The sequence below is a fragment of the Notolepis coatsorum genome (assembly GCF_963971535.1).
Source record: "Notolepis coatsorum genome assembly, chromosome: 14".
Classification (NCBI taxonomy): domain Eukaryota; kingdom Metazoa; phylum Chordata; class Actinopteri; order Aulopiformes; family Paralepididae; genus Notolepis; species Notolepis coatsorum.
This window is the reverse complement of record NC_140178.1, coordinates 33,092,258-33,119,360: the sequence shown is the minus strand read 5'-3', so window position 1 is coordinate 33,119,360 and position 27,103 is coordinate 33,092,258. Positions and strand designations below refer to the sequence as shown.

At 42.6% G+C, this 27,103-nt stretch overlaps 1 protein-coding gene across 3 annotated transcripts; it reads right to left on the bottom strand.

Annotated features, from left to right (window-relative positions):
* On the bottom strand, nt 1-25,216 carry atxn7l3a (ataxin 7 like 3a). Of its 3 annotated transcripts, none has more exons than XM_084329637.1 (13): nt 25,022-25,216; nt 22,656-22,727; nt 22,389-22,521; nt 22,117-22,288; nt 20,961-21,058; nt 20,841-20,863; nt 20,358-20,403; nt 14,442-14,479; nt 14,264-14,332; nt 13,675-13,718; nt 12,310-12,381; nt 3,457-3,593; nt 1-2,888 (listed from the first exon to the last, which is right to left on the bottom strand). In XM_084329637.1, exons 2-13 carry the CDS (start codon nt 22,704-22,706, stop codon nt 2,677-2,679), a joined length of 1,095 nt encoding a protein of 364 aa, XP_084185763.1. In that variant the 5' UTR covers nt 22,707-22,727; nt 25,022-25,216; the 3' UTR covers nt 1-2,676. The 3 variants fall into 3 exon arrangements, 2 of the variants coding, with proteins under 2 accessions (XP_084185763.1, XP_084185764.1); XM_084329638.1 differs by having other exon boundaries at nt 22,656-22,714; XR_014620509.1 differs by lacking the exons at nt 1-2,888; nt 3,457-3,593; nt 12,310-12,381; nt 14,442-14,479 and having other exon boundaries at nt 13,681-13,718.
* Between the last annotated feature and the right edge of the window lie 1,887 nt (nt 25,217-27,103).

Here is a 27,103-nt window from a genome sequence, read left to right as displayed (position 1 = left end):
CCTTGTTGAAATATTTATTCAATGGCCGTCAGTTCAAAAACCCCAGTATGCTTGGAGGTGAAGAAAAATAACAATGCTGCATCAAAATATTTATACGAAAGACATGCATGTGAGGGGGGTTGTTAGAATCAGAATAATTCACCCTTTCATCATTGCCAAAAGACACATTACCCATATATTAACAGTTACAATAATAACATTGGCCATTCTTCACCCCGTCTGGGAAAAGATGGCGACAGAACCGAGATAAAATAGTTTGAGGGATTGTGCTCCTTTTCTAGTGCACATCAAGACTAGGCTAGAGAGAGGGAGAGAGATAAGACATAATTTGGCACCCAATATATACACCAGATCAACTTATTACTTTTGTATTACATTGAGAAACCATCGTGTCATGTGGTCAACTTTATGTTAAACCCAAATAAATAATGCCTGAAAGACGTATAAAAAAACAAATGTACTCTTATGTCATGCTCAGGATGAAATAACTTTCTCCCCCAAAGGGAATCCCATCCTGAGCATGATGTAAGAGCAAAATGGTCATGTGTGAATATGTAAAATTGAGAGACTAGTCTTTTAAATTAAGGGTGAAAAAACATGCTAGTTTCCAAGCTGTTGATGCATAATGTATGGAGAACGATTCCATTTGATTCATGATTGCTTTTTACTATTCACACCACATGTGTACAGATACCAAAAGTACACTGGCTCATAATATCAAAATCTTACAAGAAATGTAAAAAAAAAAACTATTATCACTTGAGACGCAATGGCATAGATACATGGTTTAAAGATATTGGTCAATGTAAAACAAAAAGTTGTTTAAATATCCAAAATGGTACACAAATATGGCACAAGGATGCATATCCGAATATACAAATGGTCACACACGCAATTGCTATCCGACAAACACAGCCAACCACATATCCATTTCCATACACTGGCACACGTACACATACACATTCACAAACAACTGTGCAATACAATGCCATCAATAAAACGCCACTGATGAATAATCTAGTATGTCTTCTTCCGTAAAGTGCTGCAGTTGATTTGCCGTTACGGCCCTTTCGGATACAATGCGACGACGGCACCGCTGCGCAATCAAACCCGTTATTTCCAAAGGGTGGCCGTGGCGTGGCCCAGTGCACTCCTCAGCGAGCTCGCGCCCCAAATTCAACTAGGGTGAACTTTGGGCGCTTAGACATCGAATTGTTCTTTCTCAAAACCCCGCCCCTAAATGCCCTTTGTCCAATCATATTCTATCAACCACAAGGCTGAGAACGAAAGGCAGCCAGCCAGGCTTGATTGAAATTTGTATTAACAGATTGCAGAATGGGTACAGTACGGCTCAGGCAGAGGAAGGAAAGTTGATACTGGCACTATTACAATTACCTTACTACTACAAACACGTTTCAAACCAAATGCACAAATTGTATGTTTAAACAATGTAATGTAGATTATGTCATCATCTATAGTCAGGCATGCGTTACTCATGGGACGACTGGTTGCACTATGTTTTAATGACGCCACGTGCGCTATAAATATAAATGTTCCCTCGCATACACAGACTAAAGACAGTGCCTAATTGCCTCTACGAATGGAATGTAACACATTTCATTCACAAGTTGTGTGAATGTATCCGAGAACGTATTTGAACACACTTGACGACCTGCCGTATTATTATGCAAAGTAGTACTTAGCGAGTGGGCGCATCAGTCGAGTGCAGCGCATTCGTGCATGTGCATGCTTCTGCTCACAGACTGGTTGCACACCGTACAACCCCGTCCCATGAGCAACGCATCTCTGTCTATAGTTCTACTCTTCTCCTGAAAAACGTGATATCTAGTCAGATGAGAAGATGTAGCACGAGCGTCCTAGCCGAAACCCACTTCACAGTCCACCAATTAGCAAAGGCAAACACAGAGGGCTTCAATTAATTGTCCGTTTCCTGATTAGATCAGAAAAAGCAACAGTGTGCCACACCATTAGACTGTGGCAACTTTTTTTTGACAAGAGCATTTGAAAAAATTATCATTCCATAAATGAGAATTCTTTGCCGAGCTGGAGACACCATGCTTTTTAAGGTTGAATCATTCTCCTATGCAGAGTTGGATAACGTTCCACTGTGCAACATCTCTGCCCAAAGAGGAAGTAAAGTGGTCCTACCGATCGGATTCTTGTAACTTAACATATAGAATCAATCACAGTATATTATTGTTCCCTCCATATTTTTGGTCTCTTATAAATAATAACCGAAAATTTGTAGAAAAACGGTAAATAATAAAATGTCACGCCGTCTGTGCGGCCTCGTTTATTCACGACACGCATGTAAACGGCCATGAACACAGCCTTAAAGGCATGCTTTCCTTACGCAGGAAAGGTAGCCTGTTTACTTAAACATAACTACATCACTGCATAACTCATAAATGTTCAGACAAACGTTTTATTTTTTTTTGATCATGGATGTCCGGATTTGGTACAGATTTAGTCTCTCTTGGGCAGAGCTGTTCAGCAGGCTGTGACGTACAGGCATAGAGACGGCTCTGCGTAGGAGCGTGAGGTTGAATGTCTGGGTTCTTCCTGCAGACTTGTCACTTGCCCGCTATCGTCCAGAGGGTTGAAGCAGGGACAGGATGCGGGGGTTGGCTTGACAAAGACAAAAATGGTCTATTCCTAGTTCAGATCATCATAGATACTAGGACCAGAAGGTGTAGAGAGTCTTGGCCTCTTTTTTCTGTTGGATAAGTTGATATTACTCTGAGAACTACTGCAGCTTCCTCCAACGAGAGAGCTGCTCCCCCCTCCCCCTCCTCTTCCTCCACCACTATTTAGACCAAGAGACATCTTCTTTTTCTTAGGTCTCCTAGAATCTGGATGGTTGGTGCCTGGGAAAACATAAAGCAGAATCACTAAACACTTATGGCTGGAGGGAACACAGGGTGCTGTACGTGATAGGCATTTTGGCTAACTTCCTGTCAAACTAGGTGTTGCACATAAAATATAAATTAAGATCCAGCAATTACCTTTCTGATTTCTCGCCTAAAATGTGAGAAACATATCTTAGTGAACCGTTTGTGGAAACGGAGAAACTTTACGAGCGCAAGCCACCCTACACTGTGCCTCAGTTGGCGCACCCGTCTCACAAAATGCAGATGGTAAATGGACTGCATTTATATTCAGATTACCAGATGACCACTCTACGTCCTGAGCCACTTAACACTTTTATTATTATAATTTTTTAAGAAAGAAATAGCACACTGCAGCAGTACTATAAATATTTTTCAATGGGAAGGTTGGAGAAGAAACCATTTTGAATGGAAGGTCCCTCCGAGACGATTCAGTTTAAAAAAAGGACATTGGCATCGGAAATAAGAAAAATATCACAATATGACATTTTGCCCATATCTCCCAGCACTATGCATCAACATCCAGAAGTAGATTGTATTTCCTTACTAGATTTCGATGACCCAGAGTTGGAGGGGGAGATGCCAGAGGACCCATCCCACTGCAGGCGTCTCATCAGGACCTGAGCGTCTGAGATGTCATAGCCGTCGTTCGCCACTAGAGGGTGTGCGTCAGACAATGTTGATCTACCATGTAAAAAAAGTAAAAAACACAACAATCACATCAAACCAGACCAGCAAAAGTCAAGAGATTCAACTCAGATTGCACTTCATAGTAACACTGATGTACACCTATTATTATTCTGCCTGGCAAAACCAAGAAAGTACATAACTTGAATAAAAAAGAAAAAGCAGATCACTTGTGTAATAATAATATTATATATATATATAATATTGTTAGATATTAGTCATAACAATGAGTTGGTGCAAGCCCGGAGCCCTATTTTCTGAAATTCCGCCTAAAATACATACCTAAGTAAATGGAATAAAGCCTTTTTACAACGCATCCGCGTTTCCAGGTTCCCATTTTGCGCTCTGATTGGCCAGGTCATGTGACATGAGCGCCAATCGTGGGACGGCAAGTTTCTACACTGGTTAAGCTTAGGCACTCTTCGAAGTTGGTTAAGGTTAGAGTTTGTCTTAGAGCATGGCGATAGAACGCCAGGTAGTTTGCAGGCTGTTCGACGCGGAAATGGGCAAACACACTATTGGGCGCACATGTCACATGACCTGGCCAATCAGAGCGCCGGAAACGCGGATGCGTTGTAAAAAGGCTACACGCGGCCCATTTGCATGTTCTTGGTATCTAGAGACATCTATGGACCTGAGTGAATGTATTCCCAGTGTCAGAAATACTAGGCTTGCTTAAATTGTGATGCAACAAAGGAGAATATTATGATTTTTCTTTGCATCTTTGACAGTGAATAACACCATGCTAAAAATGACCAGACCAGAGCTTGCTCAGTACCTTCTTGAGATCACATGTACAAAAAAAATCTAAGGAAATTAATAAAGGGAAGATGATTAAACAGAAGGTTTTGTAGATACAGTACTGAATTCTCCCATCCGGACCAATGCAATTTGAAATATTATTATAGATAGCAGGCCTATAAATGACTTTATTATAGCCAATTCACACATTTATGGATTGGGACAAATCTGGTTTCAAATGGCCGAGTTCAATTTGGATTGAGTATCACCAGGCGTGCATGAAGAACAGATAATGAAATCTACTGCATGTACAGTAGGTTTTTTTATTCTTGAGAAAAGAGCTCCGCCATTTTGAAACTTATTTCAAATCGGATGGTTGCTAAATGATCAAAATAAGGGAGACAAACTAACTGCGCTCCAATATATGCCAATAACGTTCAGTTTTGTGGTATATAATCCAGAGTAATAAGGGAAAAAAAATAATAATCAGGAGGTAATTTGCTTGCAGAAAGATAGAAGCCTTTGTGAAGTGTAGTTTTGAAACATGCCAACGCTCATTGAAAGCTCTGGATGTCCTCTTCTCAAAACTACTCAAAATGACTCAAAATTCACAGACGGCCGGTAATTCAAAATGGCCGATTTCCGCGATGACAATAACACATTTTAAAAAACTAAAACCTCACTAATAACAAACGTATTGATGAAAATATACATTATAACTGCTGTTGTGACATGGTTATGATGTTTATTCTTGAATACGTTTGAAAAAAATATATATATACGATAATTATGTCAGACAGTCTGGAGAGCTTGATTTATGACGTGATGTCATTTTGGGACCGGTCCCGTCGGGTGGAAGAGGTTAAGAGTAGCAGTATATAGCCGACAAATCATTACATGTATTATTTGTATACTTATACCAGTATTCATATCACTGTGTGTCCACCAGCATCATCCTTCCGGATCCATGTTATTGACCAGAGCAACACGACAAGATACATTAGAAAATACTACGAACACATGCAAACATTCTGCACAATTAGAGACGACGCATGCAGACGTCTCGGTTACAAACAGCAGTGCGTTTAAAGGGCAACGCCACCTAATTTATCCGTTGCGCCCACGGGCCAAGAGTTCCACTCAATACTTGTGGAAAACAAACAAGTAACGAAAGGCAGATTGATTTTGAGGACCAACATAATGTTTTTTTTTTTTTTTTTTTATATACTTTGTCAGTTCTAAACCTGAAAATTAACCCCCTCCCCCCTCCCCCAAAGAAAATCTCTTTCCATCTTTTTCAATAAATGTTCCATGGAGGAGCACCATACTTATATACCTGATGACATCACATGTTCGAGTTCCTTAAGGTTTCTGGCATCGGGGTCAAAGAGTTGTTTACTGACAAAATTATTGATCTCCGACCTACCAAAGTCAGCCCACGTTACTCCACTTCTCAGAGAGCTGCACTGGCTTCCCATTGTCGTACTAATCCTCTTCGAGGTACTTAATGGTGCAGCGAGGGGAATGGCTCCCTCCTACCTGTGGTCAATAGTCTCCAACTACACACCCCCAAGACCCCTACGCTCTGCATCTTCTGTCCACCTGAGACCCACTCCTATCCAAGCTCCTGGGGGGGGGGGGGGTCACAATAGTGGAAAGAACTTCACACCCCAGTTAGGACAGCTGAAACCTGCCCAATTCTCCGCCATTGACTAAAAACACACATTTCCAATCAATATCTGAATAAATCTGTGGTGTTATGTTAATGTGTGTGCGCTATACGCGAAGGTACAGGCCACCGTACTGGGGGTCAGGTAGAGTTCGAGAGGAACCTAGGATGCACACCCGTGTAACGTAGCGAGGCTAAGCTAATAAACATACTTACAACCAAAGCAGAGGACTCACGTATTTGTTACCGTGCAAAGTAACACGACATGGTGTCAGAAGTCCTGCTAGAGTTGTGTGTGAGTTCGGTCGGACATTAAAGTGCCATTTGAGACTCGTTTATGACGAAGAAAAGCAGAAGGAGAAAGAAAAAGATGGTGGATAACGCTAATAACGCTGTAGCTCCGGTAGCGGCTGCGGTTTCAAGTGCTACGTTTAGCATCCAGCCTCCTGAGTCCTTCGACTTCTCAAAGCCGCAAGAGTGGGCCAAGTGGATACGCAGGTTCGAAAGATTTCGCCTGGCAAGTAACCTAAATGCTAGCTCTGAAGAGAATCAAGTCAACACGCTAATATATTGTATGGGCGATGAGGCGGACGATATTTTACGTGGACTGAATCTGGCTGTTGATCTACGACGTACGTACCAAGGAGTGCGGGATGGATTGCAAGGTTTCTTCGTGGTCAAGAAGAACGTGATATATGAACGAGCCAGGTTTAACATGCGCAAACAGGGAGAAGGTGAAACAGTCGATTCCTTTGTGACGTCATTGTATGCGCTGGCGGAGCATTGTACATACGGTGTGTTGCATAATGAACTTATACGTGATCTCGGTCTGATGGATAAGCGGCTGTCAGAACGCATGCAGCTGGACCCAGACTTAACCTTGGAGAGGGCATTGAACATGGCGAGGCAGAGTGAGGAGGTGAAACGACAGCAATCCTCTCTGCGAGGGGATACCAGGACAGAGGCAAGTGACATTAAATCGGTGGACAGGGTGTTTAAGAGCAGTAGCAAGAACTATGCTAAGAACAGCCCCCAACAGGCTAACAGCTACACAGCCAAACCACTCAGTACCCAGTACCCGAGGGGGAGAAGTGTCAAGTGTCATAAATGTGGCAGTTCTCAGCTCCACCCACAGCGCGATTGCCCTGCTAACGAGGTGAAGTGCCATTCATGTGGGAAGATGGGCCATTATAAACGTGTGTGTAAATCTTCCAAAAATGTACATGAGGTTGAAGAAGACTATTCCTGCTCCTGTGATGGGGAGGAGGAGCACATGTTCTTGGGCAGCATCACAACTGATGGGGAGCCATGGATGGTCGACATAGACATCAATGGCAGATGTGTGCCATTCAAAATAGACACTGGCGCTGATGTTACTGTGATGCCTCACACTGTATTCAGAGAGATATACAAACACAAGGATCCACCTACCCTGCAGAAAGCGACAAAACCACTGATGGGACCTGGGAGGAGTCCACTAGATGTTGTGGGCGTCGTCAAGCTGCTGCTGAGGAGAGGAGAGAGAGAGGTGTTGGAGGATGTGTACGTCGCTCGACACCTACACTCAGCGTTGCTGGGGAGACCTGCTATCAGCAAGATGGAGCTTGTGGCACGTCTAGACAGTATAACGATGGAGACGCTCAAGACGACCTACCCAAAGATATGCAGTGGTCTCGGGGAGATGAAACAGCCGTATGCAATCAGGCTGAAACCGGGGGCTCAACCATTCTCACTGAAGACGCCCAGAAGGATTCCATTGCCACTGATGGACAAAGTCAAGCAAGAACTGTCCCGCATGGAAAGCCTCGGAGTGATCAGCCGGATCGAAGAGCCAACCGACTGGTGCGCTGGCATGGTAGTGGTCCCTAAGAAGAAGACAGAGGAGGTACGCATATGTGTCGATCTCACAAACCTCAATGAGTCAGTGTGCCGGGAGAAATACACCCTGCCAACAGTCGAGGAAACACTGGGAATGCTGGCCGGAGCCAGGATATTCAGCAAGTTAGACGCGAACATGGGATTTTGGCAAATACCCCTGACTGAGGAGTCGTCAAAGTATACAACGCCGTTTGGTCGTTACCACTTCAATCGCCTACCTTTCGGCATCGCCTCCGCCCCAGAACACTTCCAAAACAGAATGGTGACTGAGGTCACAGAGGGGCTGGAGGGTGTCGTCTGCCACATGGATGATGTGCTGGTGTGGGGCCGATCACAGGAGGAGCATGACGCTCGTCTGCATGTCGTGCTGGGGAGGATCGAGAAAGCAGGAATCACCCTGAACACAGGCAAGTGCGACCTGTCAAAGGAAGAGGTGACCTTTCTAGGCCATGTGATCTCCAGCAGTGGCATTAACCCCGACCCGAGTAAGACGGATGCCGTGAGGAGGATGGAGGAGCCGACAAATGTCAGTGAGCTGAGAAGCTTTCTCGGCATGGTAAACCAGCTGGGGAAGTTTATCCCGCGGCTGGCGGAGAGAGACAAGGCCCTGCGAGACCTTCTGTCAAAGAAGAACTGCTGGCTGTGGGGCATCGAGCAGGCCAAAGCCTTTCAAGATTTAAAAGATGCACTAATATCTCCACCAGTGTTGGCCATGTACGATAACCACAGGGAGTGCAAGGTCTCAGCGGACGCGTCGTCGTACGGCTTGGGGAGTGTGCTTCTCCAAAAATGGGATGGAGTGTGGAGACCAGTAGCCTATGTGTCGCGGTCTCTCACACAGACTGAGCAGAGATACGCACAGGTTGAGAAGGAGGCCCTGGGCTTGACCTGGGCTTGTGAGAGGTTTAGAAATTCTCTCATCGGCAGACGCTTCCAGCTGGAGACGGACCACAAGCCTCTCCTGAGTCTCCTGGGGTCTCAGGCGTTGGATGATCTCCCTCCACGGATTCTGCGCTTCCGGATGCGCCTGATGCGCTATTCCTATTCCATTGCCCATGTGCCAGGGAAGAGCCTGTGGACTGCTGATACGCTCTCACGTGCTCCTGTGAAGAGGAGAGAGACACCTGAGGAGGAGGAGTTATTTGAGAATACAAATATCTATGTGGACATGGTAATAGAGAACCTGCCAGCGAGCACTGCCTACCTGGACGAGCTGAGAGAGCAGTTGGAGGGGGACAGTGTGTGCGCACAGGTGAAGCAGCGGTGTGCAGAGGGATGGCCACCACACAACAGTGAACCGGCTCTCAGGCTGTACTGGGCGGAACAGGCGTCACTCACAGTAGAGGATGGACTGTTGCTGAGGGGAAGCAGGCTTGTAATCCCTTCAACAATGAGAAACGACGTGCTTGCCAGGCTGCATGAAGGCCACCAGGGGGTGGTAAAGTGCAGGGAGCGAGCACGGCAGTCTGTATGGTGGCCCGGGCTCAGCCAGCAGCTGAATGAGCTGGTCCTCAACTGCCGAACATGCAGCAAAGAGAGAGAGAACCAAAGGGAGCCCCTGATGCCATCTCAATACCCGGGGCGACCGTGGCAGAAGTTGGGAGCAGACCTGTTCATGCTGGAGAGCAAGACTTACCTGCTGGTCGTGGATTATGCATCAAGGTACGTGGAGATCGCTCTGCTGACTCCCACAAAATCAACAGACGTCATCCACCACTTGAAGTCAATCTTCACACGCCATGGTATCCCAGAGGAACTGGTAACGGATAACGGGCCGCAATTCTCCGGAATGGCCTTTGCAGCGTTTGCGACATCATATGGGTTTCGCCATGTCACAAGCAGCCCGAGATATCCCCAGAGTAATGGGGAGGCAGAACGTGCTGTCAAGACAATAAAAGGCCTCCTGAAGAAGGCAGCCGACCCATACCGTGCTCTGCTGGCATACAGAGCCACCCCGTTGCATAACGGGTACAGTCCAGCCCAGCTCCTTATGGGGAGGAGACTCCGCACGACGGTGCCAACGCTTCCTGCTCTACTGGTCCCTACTCTTCCTGACAGTAAGGCAGTGGTTCAGAAGGAGGAGGAGAGGAGAATGAGAGATGCACAAAGCTACAACCGGCGTCATCGTACGCGAAGTCTCGACAGGCTCACTCCAGGAAAGGAGGTGTGGGTCACAGATCAAAGTGCAACTGGAGTTGTGGTCAGCAGCCACCCCACTCCACGTTCGTACATCATAGATGGACCCCATGGAACATTAAGGCGAAACCGTCGCCATCTCGTCCCCATGGAGCCCTCACCGGAGCAGAGTGCAGCAGAACCTACGGAGCAGGAGGTCCTGGAACCACCAGCTACTCCCAGAACCAGGTCTGGGAGATGTGTGGTGAAACCAACTAGGTTGGACTTGTAAGAGACAGTAGAGAGAGAGAGAGTAAAGAAAAGTGACATTCATGCGATAGAATGATAGAGGTTTATGTTAAGATAAGACATTGTTTCATGTTTATATATATTATTCGTTTAGATATACATTTCGAAAGAAAGCAATTGCTATGTTTAATATAACCCATGGTTTATATGGTGTTAAAGAAATTGTTTAGATCAGTTCAGATGAACAGACCTTTTAGATATAGAGGCAGAATAATCCTCTAAGGTCTGGGGAATCAATGGCAGTCTACCCATTGATTCTAGAAAGGGAGATGTGGTGTTATGTTAATGTGTGTGCGCTATACGCGAAGGTACAGGCCACCGTACTGGGGGTCAGGTAGAGTTCGAGAGGAACCTAGGATGCACACCCGTGTAACGTAGCGAGGCTAAGCTAATAAACATACTTACAACCAAAGCAGAGGACTCACGTATTTGTTACCGTGCAAAGTAACACGACAAAATCTTGCTGTCTTTTATCATTATTTACTATGCTACTATGTCTATACTACTCTCTACTATGCTACACGAACAATACAACTTACCCTTAACACATTCACTGCCATTGGAATGTGGCTAGAACGCCAGCTTTCCATTACACACTTTCACTGTGCGTCACGTTGTTTGTAGAGCTAAATCTATATTTTATATTATAGCTATGGATACAATATCATGGTCATTTGACAGTAAGAACCTTCCGTTCAAGATGCAAAAAAGAAATATCTTTTCCATCCATACATTCCCGTTTTATACCGTGGTGAATATGAGTGTTATTTCGGAATGATCGGGGCTAATTCCTGTGAGGCTTTATACAGTAAGCCGCGACGTGTATTATACCAAATCCATTGGGGGGGGGGGGGGGGGGGGGTCGTTTCTGATTAATTGATTGCCAATAACGGCATTCGTTATTACCACAACATATACGCTGATCAGGGGGATGGCTATGAAATCCTTGCACGATCAAGCTGAAATTGACGTTAAATTGTCCTTACCTGTGGCCAGTGGGATTCCAAAAAGAATATTCCAATTATTTGATTGCCACCATATGTCCATTTGGCCCACGATATAACCCACCACAGCATAATAAATCGGGGGTCCCGAAAACTATTCAATGCGATCGGGTGAAGCCATAGGTTCACGTTAGTAGAAAAGTCAGCCCGGAGCGTTTTCAGTGTGGCACCCGGTCTGGAAGAGTCTATGCTTTACCCAAACGGTTCATGCGTTTTGCGAATCTGATTGGCCACTGACGTTTCTGGTCATGTGACATGTGCGCCCAATCGCGTGATGCGCCCATTTCCGCCTCGACCAGCAGCAAACCCTAACCGTTCTATCGCCATGCTCTAAGACAAACTCTAACCTTAACCAACTTCAAAAGAGTGCCTAAGCTTAACCGGGGAAAGAACTTGCCGTCATACGATTGGTGCGACCAGAAACATCAGTGGCCAATCAGAGCGCAAAACGGGAACGCGGAAGCATGCACCGTTTGGGTAAAGCAATGACGCGGTCTGGAACAGGGGTTACTGCATTCTCGATACAGCGCCACTAGCAGGATCAGGCCGGCACTGCACCTTTGGAGTCCCAATATGCCTTTTCCAGGCAAAATACAGCTCCCTGACATTGAATAAGTTATTAAATTAGAATAAAAGAAAAAACGAGTCAAAAACGTATACATGTTTTTGGCCGTCAACCGCTGGCTCCCAATAACGCATATATATATATACGTGGTTGGCCAGGAATGTGTTAACCGCCAGAGGTGTAGCCCACCTGCTGTTGTACACAATCTGTAAGTCGTTTTTGGATAAAAGCATCATCTAAATGTCTAAAATGTAAATATTGACCGTCCCAACACCATGGGAATAACACTGGGATGCTTCGATTGAGGTGCTGTTCCACTTTTAAATGCCAAGTCTCAACACAAGTATTTGTCGTCCGATGTCAAAGGTCAAAAGAGGTCAAAAGTAGTGTTAAGGAGGAGTGGGTGGGTGGGTGATAAGGGGGAACACTCACGCGGACGGTCCCAGGAGGAACACCCTGACGGCCCTCCTCTGCTCGTCCGTGTGCTGCGGGCAGCGATGGGACCTGGTGGGAGACAACGTGGCATTACAAGACAGACGGCGGCAAAGGGCAGCCGTGCTTCACTACTAAATGGTCAATGGACTGCATTTGTATAGCAGCTTTTATCCAAAGCGATTTACAACTTATGCCTCACATTCACCCGGTCACTCAACACATTCACACACCGACGGCGGAGGCAGCCATGCTCATCATCGGGAGCAGTTAGGAGCTGGAATCGAACTGGGTAACCTTCGGATTACTGGTCGACCGATCTACCTGCTGAGCCACTGTCGCCCCGTTATTCTAAGAACTACTACAGGGCCACAGGTGGTGGGAACAGACAGCCAGTAACCAACCAATGAGATTGTCAAATGTGGGGTGTGCTTCGAGTCTTCTCCATAGTCGGAAAACAAGGTTGATAAAAATGTCGACTCTCCGTTCAGTAGAAAGCTCTCCGGCTGCAAGTTAGCCTAGCTTAGCACAAATGAATGGAAGCGGACACAGATCAGCTAGCCTAGCTATTGGCCAAAAACATCTCTCCCAGAGTTTTAAGCTAGACTAGCTGATCCATGTCTACATATTCATATCCATCTTCTTGTCTGACTCTGGAGAAGATGGTAAACGCATTTCGCATTATGTTGGCATGTTCCTTTAAAGAGTAGAAAGTGATCTGATTTGGTGTCAGCAACTCAATGTTTTTTTTAATACAAACATATGCAACCCGACAACGGCTTCACGGAAGGCAAAACCAAGAGGAGTGCCATAAACGACTGTAGCTACAGTAGCGAGTACAGTATTCAATCAAACTTTAATACAGACTCATGGTCCAGATAAAACAAATAAATCATATACACAACCTATATAAAATTACACACAACAGGCAAAAATAACATCACTTAAAAATACACAACGTCCCACAAATAGACAGCTGTGCCAATGTCTCCACATCGATGAGTGGTAACGTGTGGCACTGAGCCTAATGTCCGTTAAAACCAGAATGATCTCATTTCCAGAGTAATTTAGCCGACGGATGAATTTATACATACGATTTCTTAAAACAGCTTGGAAGGTATTGACACGTGCAGCCACAAACATTTCACTTGCACTACACCATCTAGGTCTTTTGAGTAATATTCTCATGGCATCATTATAAGATACCTAAAGTCTCCGCACACTTGCTTTTTTGTAGCTTGACCACAAGTGTGCAGTATAAAGTGCAGCATTATTAATGACTTGCCACACCTCTACACTGTGCATTGGATGAAAGTTTCATTGTAAAGTGTGTGTGTGTGTAATGATGATTTCTCCACTCATTACCTGGTGCACATCTTCTTGGTGTGCTCAGAGACCACCCCGCATTGCTATGGAAGGAATTTTTTTTTTTAATTCATAATCAAGTTAGAGTGACTGTAATAACAGGGTATCTGCAGTTTCAACAAGTTACATTTAAGACCTTTTAATACCACTTAGAGCAACATTTAATACCAATTTCACGACCATACTAGCAAAATAATAAATACACATAGCGACACTGAACCTGCAACTGCACATGCATGCCAATTTAACTTGTCACGTGTTCCATACAAGGTCTCGCCAGACGCACCAAGCTCCCGGTAGCCCCGCAAAAAACAACGACTTGAATACGAAAACATTTCATACATTTAATATTATTTAATAACCGACAAATTATGTAATTTAATACCCCGCTGATACCCTGAATAATATGGAATATCATTTGAAAATTAAAAGGCAGAAACTATCAGGCCCCCGAGAGGAGCTATTATTTAGCAATAAACATTTGAGTCAGACCTGCTGTAAACTGAGCGAACACGTAACGAGGAAGGGGTGGACTATGGGATGGATGGACTGATGAGTGAGCGGGTGGATCAATAAGAAACTTGCTCACCGTTGTCAAGAGGGACCTCAGTTCTTCAGGGCCTAACGTTTCGTAACTGATGCCGGCATTGTAGTTATACTGCAGTGAGGCACACGGAGAGGATGAGAACAGAGGTCAGGGGTCAATGCTCTGTGACAGAAAGAGGAAACTGTTACTTTGTAAGTAACGGGAAGGAGGCATCGGTTACCTTGTAGGGCTCCGTGTTGACACTGTTACTGAGCTCACCTGAAAAATGTATTAAATCAAATCATTATTAGATTAGATTCAAATGTATTGTATTGCTTGTGGTGTCCCCCAGGGGTCAGTGTTGGGTCCAAAACTGTTCATCTAGTACATTAACACTTTGCATGCCACGCCCGAGATTTCTCGGGTTTACCCCCCGCGGGTTGAATGCCCATCACGAGAATATTCGTTTTATTCGAATTTTTTTAGCGATCTGAAATCATATTGCATCAAGCGAGTCTACCGTTGGAGATCCAGTCACCCCAGGCGCTCAGATGTGAAAAAAGCGCCCCCTATCGTCTCCCAAATGGTAAATCACCCTTTTGGATTGGACTCAATGAAAATGAAGAAAAAAAAACCTGCACTCCACATTTTACTTCTCACTCATGTAACCGGGGTCTACCAGCTTCACTCTGGAGCCTCGGAGGCGCGGGAATATGTGTTTTACTGTATACACGATGGATCAATCAAATGAGCGATTTTTTCTAATGGCGATCAGGAATTGGAATAATCCATTTGGATACCATCTGATCTCAGGTAAGAAATCTATGTTATCAGTATTAGGATAATCAGACCCGTTTTCACGGATATAAGCTTTTATGTGATTATGGTGATAGGCTGTTTGACTCTGCTCGCGGTCAGGAAATAGGAGAATCGATTTTCAACTGGCGGCACGAGCGTGCATGCGTACACATATACTATCGATCATCTAGCGTTTATTTGAAAACGATTCATAAATAGGCCGAAAAATGACAACGTTCTAGAATATTCCAGTAAAAGGCGATTATCATAAAATGTGTTGTTTTTTTCCGTGAAAACGAGTGATTTTCAAAATGCTAGAAAACGGAAATGAAGCGATAAAAAAACAATCTGCCATGACAATGTTGACTGGAATATGAGTCTTAGATAAGCGACGGGCAGATTAGACACATAGCTATAATTTAAAACATAGATTAGGCGATATTAACGTTAACATTGGAGTGGATGTGGGCATTCAAGGGCTAATAAGAAATTACACTTGGGCAGTGAAAGTGTTAACGATATATGTAAAGTATCCAATATATTTAAATGTATTTTATTTGCGGATGAGACTAATATTTTCTTTTTCTGGTGAGAATATCCAGCAGATTTTAGAGGTCATCACATCTGAAATGAAGTTAAAATAAATGTGATTATTGAAAGTTTATGAAAATAAATTCCTAGGTGTAATAAGAGACCATAAAAACTGTCAAGAAGCATTTCAGTCATGAGTAAAGTAAAGCACATTCTGGATAAAAAAAATCACTCGACATTCTCTACTGTTCACTAGTTTTACCATATTTAAATTACTTTGCTGAAGTCTGGGGAAACACTTATAATTATACACTACAACCACTTTTTATACTCCAAAAAAGGGCCATAAGGATAGTTCACATTGCAGGTTATCGTGATCACACAAACATATAATTTTTAAAGTCAAAAACATTAAAGTTGAATGAACTTGTGGAATTTAAAACGGCACAATTAATGTATAAAGCAAAAGGTCATGTACTTCCAGGAAACATTCAAGAACTGTTCTTTGATAGGGAGGGGGGGTTATAATCTGAGGGGAGAACTCAATAAAAAAAAATCTTAGTGTACGCACTACCATGAGAAGACACTGCATCTCAATACGTGGAGTGAAACTGTGGAACAGTCTGAATGTGTCCAAATATGAGACAATTCAAACTGATTTATAAGGAAATGATGTTCACGAGGTACAGGGATGAGGAAGGGACTCGATATTCACGGGTGTTTACATTTTTATTTGATTCCTTTCATGTTTTACATAAATTTTTTTGTTTTGCATATATATATTTGTTTTGAAATGTTTTAAATTAGTACACTCATTTGAGTAGAGGAAAAGGGGTAGGATTAATAAGTAGGGATGTCCCGATCCGATTTACTTTTTTTTTTATTCAACAAACATGATCATGTTCACGTCTTAAACTCATACTGAGGCCTTAGTTTTGGTTTTAAATTGCATATCATCATTCATTTATTTATTGTCACACAGAGCAGAAGAATTGCCAAAACGAACCAATAGTATCCAGCTGCAGAACGGCAGACCAGCCACACTCTCAGACCCAAACGCATTTCCTTTGATTTAATTATACATCAAATGATTTATGTCAAGGATCGCAATGCCTCGCTTGAATGAAGTTAACTTTTCACCTGGATAACGTCAACATTCAGGGTGAATGTAATGTGAGAAATAAGGATAAAAAAATAAAAGATTTATTATTATTTTTTTTAAATCGGATCGGGAAAGATCGGTATCGGTAGATACTCAAAATCACATGATCGGGATCGGATCGTGAGCAAAAAAATGTGATTGGGACATCCCTATTAATAAGTATACTTCTTCCTACTCCTTTTCGAACATGTAAATTGAGTTATGTTATGCTTGGTTATTTATTTAGTTTGAGTTATGTTTTGATTTTGTTTAGTTATTTATTTTGTTTGTATTCATTTACATGTTCGAAATAAAGATTTCAAATCAAATCAAATTGTCATAATACAGCACAAGTACAGTACAATGGAAATAAGTTCCAACCAGAGTGCAAATGTAACAGTAAAGTGCAATAGTAATATACAATGTACAGGTGATTAAACTGGGTATATAAAATATATGAATTAGTATTACTGAGTAACAGTGCTAATCAGATGTATGTACAGAGTTGTAGTATTAATATGTACAGTGATACAGGTATAAAGACACTATGGTAGTAAGTCATACTGGCCAGCAGCATAACTAGTAAGAGTAGGTAAGGGATATGTACAGATATAGTATCTACAGATGACAAGATGTATCATACAGAGTTATATGCAGGTGTATAAGTATGTATAAAGGATTGTATGCAGGTACATTCAGAGATATGGGATTGTATGCACAGTCAGGTATATTATCATTCATAAACTAGTATAGAAATAGAAAGATTGTTTTATTTTAGTAATTTAGGTTCCTCTAGTATCACTTGAATACATTAAATGTTACTTTCGGCGAACACATTAAATGTTACTTTCGGCGTACAGTACGAACAGTACGAGTCATTGCTAGCTGCAAGCTAATGAGCTGTAATCCGTAATAGAGTTATGTTTAACATAATTCAGAACAAAAAGGACAGAAAACATATATATATAAACGGTAAATGGACTGCATTTATATAGCACATTTATCCAAAGCGTTTTACAACGTATGCCTCACATTCACCCATTCACTCACACACACACAGACGGCGGAGGCGACTGCAAGGTGCCAACCTGCTCATCGGGAGCGGTTAGGGGTTAAGTGTCTTGCTCAAGCACACTTCGACACGCTGCCCGGGGAGGAGCCGGAATCGAACCGGGAACCTTCCGATTACCAGATGACTGCTCTACCTCCTGAGCATATTCTGACTCATGGAATCACCCATTGTGTGCTATTGTTATCACTCCAGTTGTCTGTCGAGCCGTTCAGTTGTGCATCATAATGGTGCAGTGGTTAACACACTGTTGCCTCACAGCAAGAAGGTCCTGGGTTCGATTCCCACTTGGGGACCAGGTTGCCGGGTAGGCCCCCGGTACCGATGAAACCAGAGAGCACCTTAAAAACACCAAACATTTCAAATATACACCTATGGTACTCAAATGAACAGCAGTGTTAATTTTGGCAGATATTTTAGTTTTAGTCTTAGTCATTTGTCAAGTGCTCCTTTTTTGTTTATCATATTTAGTCATCTTCATTTGTTTTTCGTTTAGTTCGTTTTAGTCAACTAAATGTCTGAGCATTTTAGTCTTAGTCAGTTTTTGTCTCAATTTTGTCTTTTTTGTTTTAGTCTAGATTTAGTCGACGAAAACGGACGACATTTGTCTATTTTTAGTTAATGTACTAAATTTTTTTATATTATATAAATTATAAAACTTTTTTTCTCTTTTCTTTTTTACAGCTACTGTTTTATATATACTGTTTTTTAGTAATAACTAGAAAGTAATGGTATTTATTCAACAACAGGTGATTGTATAGATTAGTATTAGTATCATTAAATGACAACTATGCTCAACTATGCTTCACCCACGGAAAGGTTGTTGGCACATTGGTTCCACACGGACATTATACGTTGTTGCACTTGCTTCCAGAAGGCTCCATTTAGGTTAGCTAGTAGCAGAGGCTCTGTTGTGATTTTTAATGCACAATAAATATTCAACATTCTCTTTTGAGACTCCGCCTCAGGCTCTTATCATTTGGCACTAAAAGCTAAACATTGTCACCGGTATGGCTGTCCGCAACATGTCATTAATTGTGTGCGAGAGGTCGATCAGTTAGCCACATTAGCGTGAACTAGGTTAGCCACTAGTTAACGCGAGCTAGATGGAAATACAAACAATGTAACGTTACTGGTGAAAAAGTGATTTACCTTGGAATACTCCTTTGCCAACTTGCTGTACTTTGCTTGCAGGTCTGCAGCTGGATTATGAATAGTCCCAACTTTAGCCAAGGTAACGTTAAGCTAAAACTAGCTTTTCAAATAGCTCTTCAGCTAATAACAGAACTCCCCGTCACACTGCTCTGTCGGGACGATAGCATTAAGAAAAGTTATAATTATTTTGTCTCGTCTTGTTTTAGTCAACAATATCAACATACAAGAGAAATTTCATCCTGGTTTTTGTAAATTACATTTGTGTCCTCAGTTGTGGTCAACGATATTTAATAAACTATTTAGTCTCGTTAGCGTCACGTCACATGGTCTTCAATAATGTGACGTCACGTCTCGTTGTAGTCATGAAAAAAATCTTCGTTGACTAACATCTTTCGTCATCATTTTAGTTGACTAAATTAACACTGATGAACAGTGCGTCATTGCTTCTTTGGTGAAGATACACTGAGACGTGCTGGTTAGTGGAGACTTCATTATCCACCTATTCTGTAAGAGACACCAACCGTAGCTAAAATTAGATCATTGGAGTGATCCCATACAATTTCTCATCCACCTCAGATTCAGTGTGCGCACACATCAAGGAGGCAAAAAGGAACGTAATCCTGGTCAGTACAGCGGGGCAGACTGCAATATATATTGCATTTGTTAGCCATGCTAGCGATCTAAACAATCAAACCTTGCCTAAGATAGATATGTAAATGGTGAAAGACTCACTCACACACAGCCATGCCAATTTGGCTAAATTACATCCAGCCATTTTCGTTTTGAAACAACTTTAGAGTGCCATGGTTTCGCCATAGAGCCCCGTTATAGGTTTAGTCAGAGCAGGAGTGTCATGGTTTCTCCATACTGTAGAGCCCTGTTATACTTTTAGTCATAGGAGTGCCATGGTTTCTCCATAGAGCACCGTTGTACTTTCTTTTTTTAGAGCCACAGCTCAACACAGGTAGGGGGCAACTCAGTCACGTGATGCAGTGGGTATTGCTGATTGGCTCGAACACACTGGCTCGAACACAGTGCGTTTACAAACAAGAAACCCATCTATGGTGTAGTGGCATATTAGGCTATAAACAGAATTAATTATTAAAGAATAAGGAACTGACTAACTACATGCCAGGTAGAATATTTATCTTTGTTTAAATTGTTTGATCATATTATTTCACTATAATGCCATATAAATATGATCCCAAACTGTTCATTGTTCTCACAAAAACTGGAAATTCTGCCTATTTCCCTGAGGTCTCCTCTCCTCCCATCTCATCTCACATCAAACAAGTGTGCTCGTTTCTAGTTGAGTGGACCGAACGCACACAAAAGATGATCACACAGAGCGCAGTGGTTCTAGAGGTGCTCTTTCCGAACACTCGATAAAGCTCAAATAAAATAGTTTAAAGAAAGAAAAAAAACATTTTGTAGAATTTTGTTCTATTAAAAAATAAACTCACCATTTTTGTGTTTTAGAGATTTGGATCTTCTAGGTGAATTTGTATTCTGCATGAAAAAACAAAACATTTAGATTAATTTTAACAAAAGTTTGGCTACTTATCTGAACATTGCACACATATGAATCTAATGTCAAGATAGACCGCGCTCTCAAAATTCGACACTGGGTGCTGAAATCCCATTAAGTGATATATAAAAAAGAAGCAGTGAAGCTGGACCAGCACTCTCAGGTTCAAGTATTTAATGGCAGCCTGAAACAAACATGTTTCGGAATTCTTATTCCTTAGTCAGTGTTATAGCTTGCTCAGGAATAAGAATTCCGAAACATGTTTGTTTCAGGCTGCCATTAAATACTTGAACCTGAGAGTGCTGGTCCAGCTTCACACATATGAATCTAGAAATTGAACATCAGTTTTCAAGCAAGTTTGAGGATGTTTTATTTTGCCCAGTAGTACAACTTGTCAGATACAGTACAGTTCAAATACCTTATCCGACTTTCTCTTCTTGACTGTGAACAGAGAAAGAAAAGGTTTGTAAGAAAGAAATCTAGAGGCATTCAGGAGTTCATAAACGTATTTATTTGTTTAAATAAAGATGTTGCTCACCCTTCTTCTCTGTTCCGTATGACCAGTCGTTGTCATTCAGGTCATCATTGTCTTCCTGATCGCTCTCCGATTTGTTCACATTGTTATTGTTAGCTAGTCTGTGAGTGACGTAAATAGAACATTTGATCAAATGAGACTGCAGTGAATCAGTTAATCTGGTTGTTACTGTAAACTTCAGGCCTGAATCTTATTGTCATGCAAAGCTTGCTCTATTTCTGCAAGACATGTAAGCTAACTCTTGCTCATTTATTTGAAATTGCCTACCCCACCTTTAAGTTATGTCATAGATTTGACAAATAAAAAAACATGACACTGAGTTTTTATTTACCTATGACAAATTAACTGTTTTCCTTTCCCGTTTTGTCGTTCATATGGCATTTGGGGTGAGACAGTGATGCATTTTGTTATACCACCATTATGAGAATGCACTGAAGCTGGCGACGTTCAGTAGTGCTGCGCAATTAAACTAATCACAATTGCAATCGGAATGTTAGCCTGTGCAATAATATAACGGCAAAAAAGGCTGTGATTTGCAATTTTATTATATAAATGTGTGTGTGTGTGTGTGTGCTGAATGCATGCGAGTGAAAGCCCGCAATTTCTCACATTACGTATCAAAATCCGAGCTATATATATATATGCATATATGCATTATATTTGCGCACATAATGTAGCAAAATGCTGTGGTCACAAAATGTTAGTCGTACGTACGTAGTACGTGCTCCTGATCACAGGAGCCTTCAATAATGTTTGAATGGTAATCCATTTTGTGAATCCATTTGTTGAAACAGCATCTTTGTTGGCAGACGGCTCCTTCTTGTCAACACAGCTATCCAATGTTAGCAAGCAAAGCATGCGTAGCTCGACCTGTGTAACGTTAAGTAACACGTGTTGAGACTGTTCATCACTGCATACATCTTGGTTTAATCCAAAAGTGCATTCGGAAACTTTGTCTGGTCACTGTACTATTTTCCCTGTGAGGTATGTGATTCAGAAATGTAAACAAACAGGTCACCAGCCACCCAGGAGTAACCGGTAGTCAAAGTAACTATGGGAAGCAGATGAGGTCAAAAAGGGCAAAGAGCCTGTGTGAACCACAGATGTAAATAGTTTCATAACCCATTCATTTTATTTTAAGGGACCCTCCGCGACTGACCTGCGACTGGCGATGCGACTGCTGTTGCGACCCATGCCCAGACATTTCTCCAGGTGCGGGGCGAAGCGGGAAGCTGCGATGAATCGTTTGCAGTTGGGACACTCGCACTCCTTGTTCTTCCACTGATTGTACACTTGCCCAAATATGTCCACTCCTGGTTGATCCACAATTTCTAGGAGAGAGGGAGTGAGAGAGAACATAAGCAAAGAGACGGAAGACAACATGGGAGGAAGGAACCGGCCAGCCCAAATGGGGAAACTGTTGGCACCAACCGAATTCCTTCATGCTCTCTTGGTCGGTCTCGTCGAGGAAGAAGTGGCCCTGCTTTACAGCGCGATGCACCTCGAAACACAGGCCCAAACAGGCGTCTTCCACTAGCTCCGAGTAGATGTCATGGACCAAGGCCTACAGCATACCCGAGAGAGAGAGAGAGAGAGAGAGAGACTTGAACTGGACAGAAGGATCAGTGACAGATAAAACAACAACAAACTAAATAATAATAATTCTAAAAGTATTAATTTATGCCTCGTCTAATTTACCTCCAGCTTGGTGTTGTCTAGACCTGACAGAGTCATGTCCTCCATTTTCATTGGAAAAACTGTAGGGGATGTCTTGATAGTTTGAGGGAGAGAGAGAGAGAGAGAGAAATATATTTTGAACAACAAACGCAAGATACTTATTATAAAGGCTTGAATTTATAACTAGTGTCAGAATAAAAAAAACCAATGAACCTACAAGCCAGTGAGGTGGCTGCAAACCGGCTAGAACGTAATTGACGCGCGTCTGGCTACTCGTCAAAGACAGAATGTCCACACTTGACAGTCTGTTACGATAATACTCAACAGTGTATCCATACAATTAACAAATGCACAATTGCATTGTAGTATAAAGTAAACGGTACTACCTTGCACAACAAACGACAAACAAAACGACGTCGCAAATGACGGTCAAAACTGTAAACTCTTATAGGTTACACACACACCTGCATGTCATCAGTCCCATTACAGTAGCCAGGTAAGCCACCTACTGGTGAGCAAAAGTCCCACTCCCTGCTATCAGCCCCAATGTAAGTTGTACCTTTAAAATAGCTAACATCACTTTAAAGACATTGATTGATTGATTGAAAATTGTATTAACAGATTGTGTGTGTGTGTGTGGGGGGGGGTTGGGCATTTACCGGGGCCAGTTTCGAGGTGCTCTTTTAGAGTGGTTTTGAAGGTGGGTAGGGATTCACATTATTTTACAGCTGTGGGTAGGGTGTTCCAAATTGTTGTGGCATAATTGCAAAACGTGTTTAGTCCCTTGTTTGAGTCCCTATCTTCATTCTGTTGGAATGGAGCAAACGCTGATAGCAAGGCCAAGTGACAACTTTATTAATATACGTTAACATTAGACAATAAAGCTACAACAAATAAGGAAGTTAGAGCAACACTAGTAGGCTATGTTACCAAATAGAAAGTACAATTACACAATTACGGTAGCAGATAGCACACTGCTGGTACTAACATCAGAACAAAAACAGCACCAAAATAAAATTTGATCAAACACACTGGCATATATATAGGTCAATACTATAGTACAAAACAAACTGGTCAGACAGTACTACTTGACCTTAATCCTAGAACCCACCTCACCCCTGCCCACTTTGACTACCTAGGATGGCTTAGAGTAGACGACAGAGTACAGCAACTTGCAATGGGCCTGGTCTACAAGATACACTACACCACTAAGGTACCCATGTACATGTCGAAATACTTCCCAAAGGTCAGTGAATACCACGCCCACAACACCAGAGGGAGTACCACAAATCATGTGCAACCCAGATTCGGCACAAACAAGGGACTAACTAAACACATTTAGCAATTATGCCACAACAATGTGGAACGCCCTACCCACAGCCGTAAAAAGATGTGAATCCCTACCCACATTCAAAACCGCTCTTAAAGCGCACCTACGGGAGGCTGCAATTAGAATCTGGCCACCGTAAATGTCCAACCCCCCCACCCCCTCCTAATAGACAGTCTCCTCCCCACCGTATGTATATATTTTCTCCCCACCGTATGTATATTTTCTCTCCCACCCACCCACCCCCTCCTAATGTACAGTATCCTCCCCATCATATGTATATATTCTCCGTTAGGATCTATGGGTAACAGTACTGTATACCTGTAAGTCCCTATGCCATAAATGTCATTAATTGTCAATTAATTAATTAATTGTTAATTGTAATCACTATGAATTGAAAATGGGGGACCCTGATGTAAACAAGACAAACATCTTTCTCTGGTCTGCAACCCCTTAAACATTTTGTGTATTGAGCCGTACTGTATTATTGTTACCCATTCCGCAATCTGTTAAATAAAGTTCTCATTCATACTCTGGAATGCTCTGCCGAAAAACATCTTATCCACAATACATAACAAAATTACTTTCAAAAAATATATTAAGAGATATCTTGCAAACTTGTCAAGAAGTATGTAATGTAACTGTTGTGTATTAAAAAAAATTGACTGGAATGTTAGATTTTATAATGTGAATTTGTATATGTGTATTCATTTTTAATTTATGTTTTGTTTTAATTCGTATTTTAGTTGTACATTTGTATTGTATTTGGACCCCAGGAAGACTAGTAGAGGCTCTTTCATGTGTCTCTAATGGGGATCCTAACATAAACCGTAAACATAAACATGGTTAGCAGTTATGCCAATAATAACCACTAAATCACCCCCCCCCCCCCAATCGAATACAAAAATATCACCGCATAATAACTTTACATGTTTTAACCAAAAGATCACCGGTGTGGCCTCCTCGCTACTACTGGTAGGAAATAATCATCTGACACACAACTGTAACTTGTGTTTCTCCTCGTTTGTTTCCTCCTGTCCTCCTGTCACTGCGAACTCACCCTGCTGTGACCCAGGCGGCTGTTATTCTGTCAGCACAACCTTCCGCTGCCATACTTTCGCATCCATCGTAGCGAATATCTTCTTCTGAGTGTCCTCGTTGTTTATGCCGTAGCTGAGGAAGACAGCGAGCAATTCAAAAGCTCGCGACCTGATGTATATAATAAACGTTAACGACCATCTTTGCTGATAGACCAGCGCACCACTTCCGGTATTTTGAGCTCATGGAAGGGGGCGGGGTAAGGTAAGGGAGGGGGGCAAAATTAATGTTGATTAGAGCCTTGACGTAGGTTGTTGTAGCTACAATAGGGGATATCTGCAGAACCGCAAGCCCAACGTCTGGCGCACAGTCAAACCGAGTACAAGCCCCGAAGCCCCGCCTCAAACAGAGTACAAGCCACGAAGCCCCGCCCAGACGTTGGGCTTGCGGCTCTGCAGATATACCCTACTCTGTAGCTACGGCTTGCCGGCGTTATTTCTGAACATAGCCGCATTTCTGGGAGACGCTCTCTGATTGGCCACTGATGCGTTTGCCCAATCGCGTGACGAGCTGTGTCTTTTGCCCATTTCCACGTCAAACAGCCTGCAATCTACCTGCCGTTCTATCGCCATGCTCTAAGACAAACTCTAACCTTAACCAACTTCGAAAGAGTGCCTAAGCTTAACCAGTGTAGAAACAGGCGTCGGCCAATCAGAGAGCGTCTTGCCAGAAATGCGGCTAGGTTTAGAAATAACGCGGCTTGCTGTGGTCTATTCTCGAAGACACTCTGATGTCACGAGACCGCCGCCATCTTGGTATAGGGGGACCATACGGATTTCTACCATCAAATCCATGCATTGAGCTCCGTTTTTATTACATGTTTTATCACATTCTTGTTCATTTCATAACATTTTCATACGATTTGTTTTGAAAATATTGAGGCCAACATGGCATTTCACTATTTCGAAAGCCTTTCTGGTGATTCTAAGGCGAGATATGAGTCAAAGAAACTCCCCCTGATTACCACGACCACAACATCAGAGCGAGTTAGCCGAACGTTAGCCACCAGCCACTTTTTCCTCTGTGATGGTATAAAACTTCCGATTTAGATTTCTGTTTTTGTCATTAGTATAACGCGTAACACAGCAGCTCTTTGGCATTGTGAAGGACTGAAGAAATGTCTGCTTGATTGTCTTTAATTTGCCGCTTTAACTATCCGTTTCTCCACTAAATAGTGTACACAATGTACCAGGCGGGGCAGTTTCCCCCCACGCTGCAGTTGCGTAGCAATAACAGACAGGAAGTTGACTTCGAGAATAATGTGTTTCCTCCTTTCGGCTCAGACGTGAATAAATGAACTCTGAATTCTTCGTTCACGCGAATCGTCGTACTCCGCGATCGATTACACGCTTAAACCCATAGATATATATAGGATATATATATATATCTATGCTTAAACCCGCCCTCTTCGGTTCAAATAACAAACTCAGCAAGACCGACGGCTTCTCAGTTACAGTGGGTGACAATATTGTCACAAGGAAAGATGAAATTACCTACCTGGGTTCCATCCTAGAGGCAAATCTTTCCTGTGACAAAATGGCATCCAATGTAATTAAAAAAAAAAGTCAACCAACGAACTAGATTCTTGTACCGGATCTCCTCTCTGGTAAACAAGAATACCCTGAAGACTCTGGCAGGAGCACTCATTCAAGGGTACTACGACTATGCTTGCAACTCATGGTACCAAAGCACCTCAAAGGTGCTAAAAACAAGATTACAAACATCACAAAACAAACTGGTCAGACTACTACTTGACATTACCCCCAGAACCCACCTCACCCCTGCCCACTTTGACATCCTAGGATGCCAGACGACAGAGTACAGCAACTTGCAATGGGCCTGGTCTACAAGATACACTATACGACTAAGGTACCCATGTTACATGTCAAAATACTTCCCAAAGGTCAGTGAATACCACAACCACTACACCAGAGGAAGCTCAACAAATCATGTTAAACCCAGATTCGGCTCAAACAAGGGACTAAACACGTTTCGCAATTATGCCACATCAATGTGGAACGCCCTACCTAAAGCTGTAAAGGAA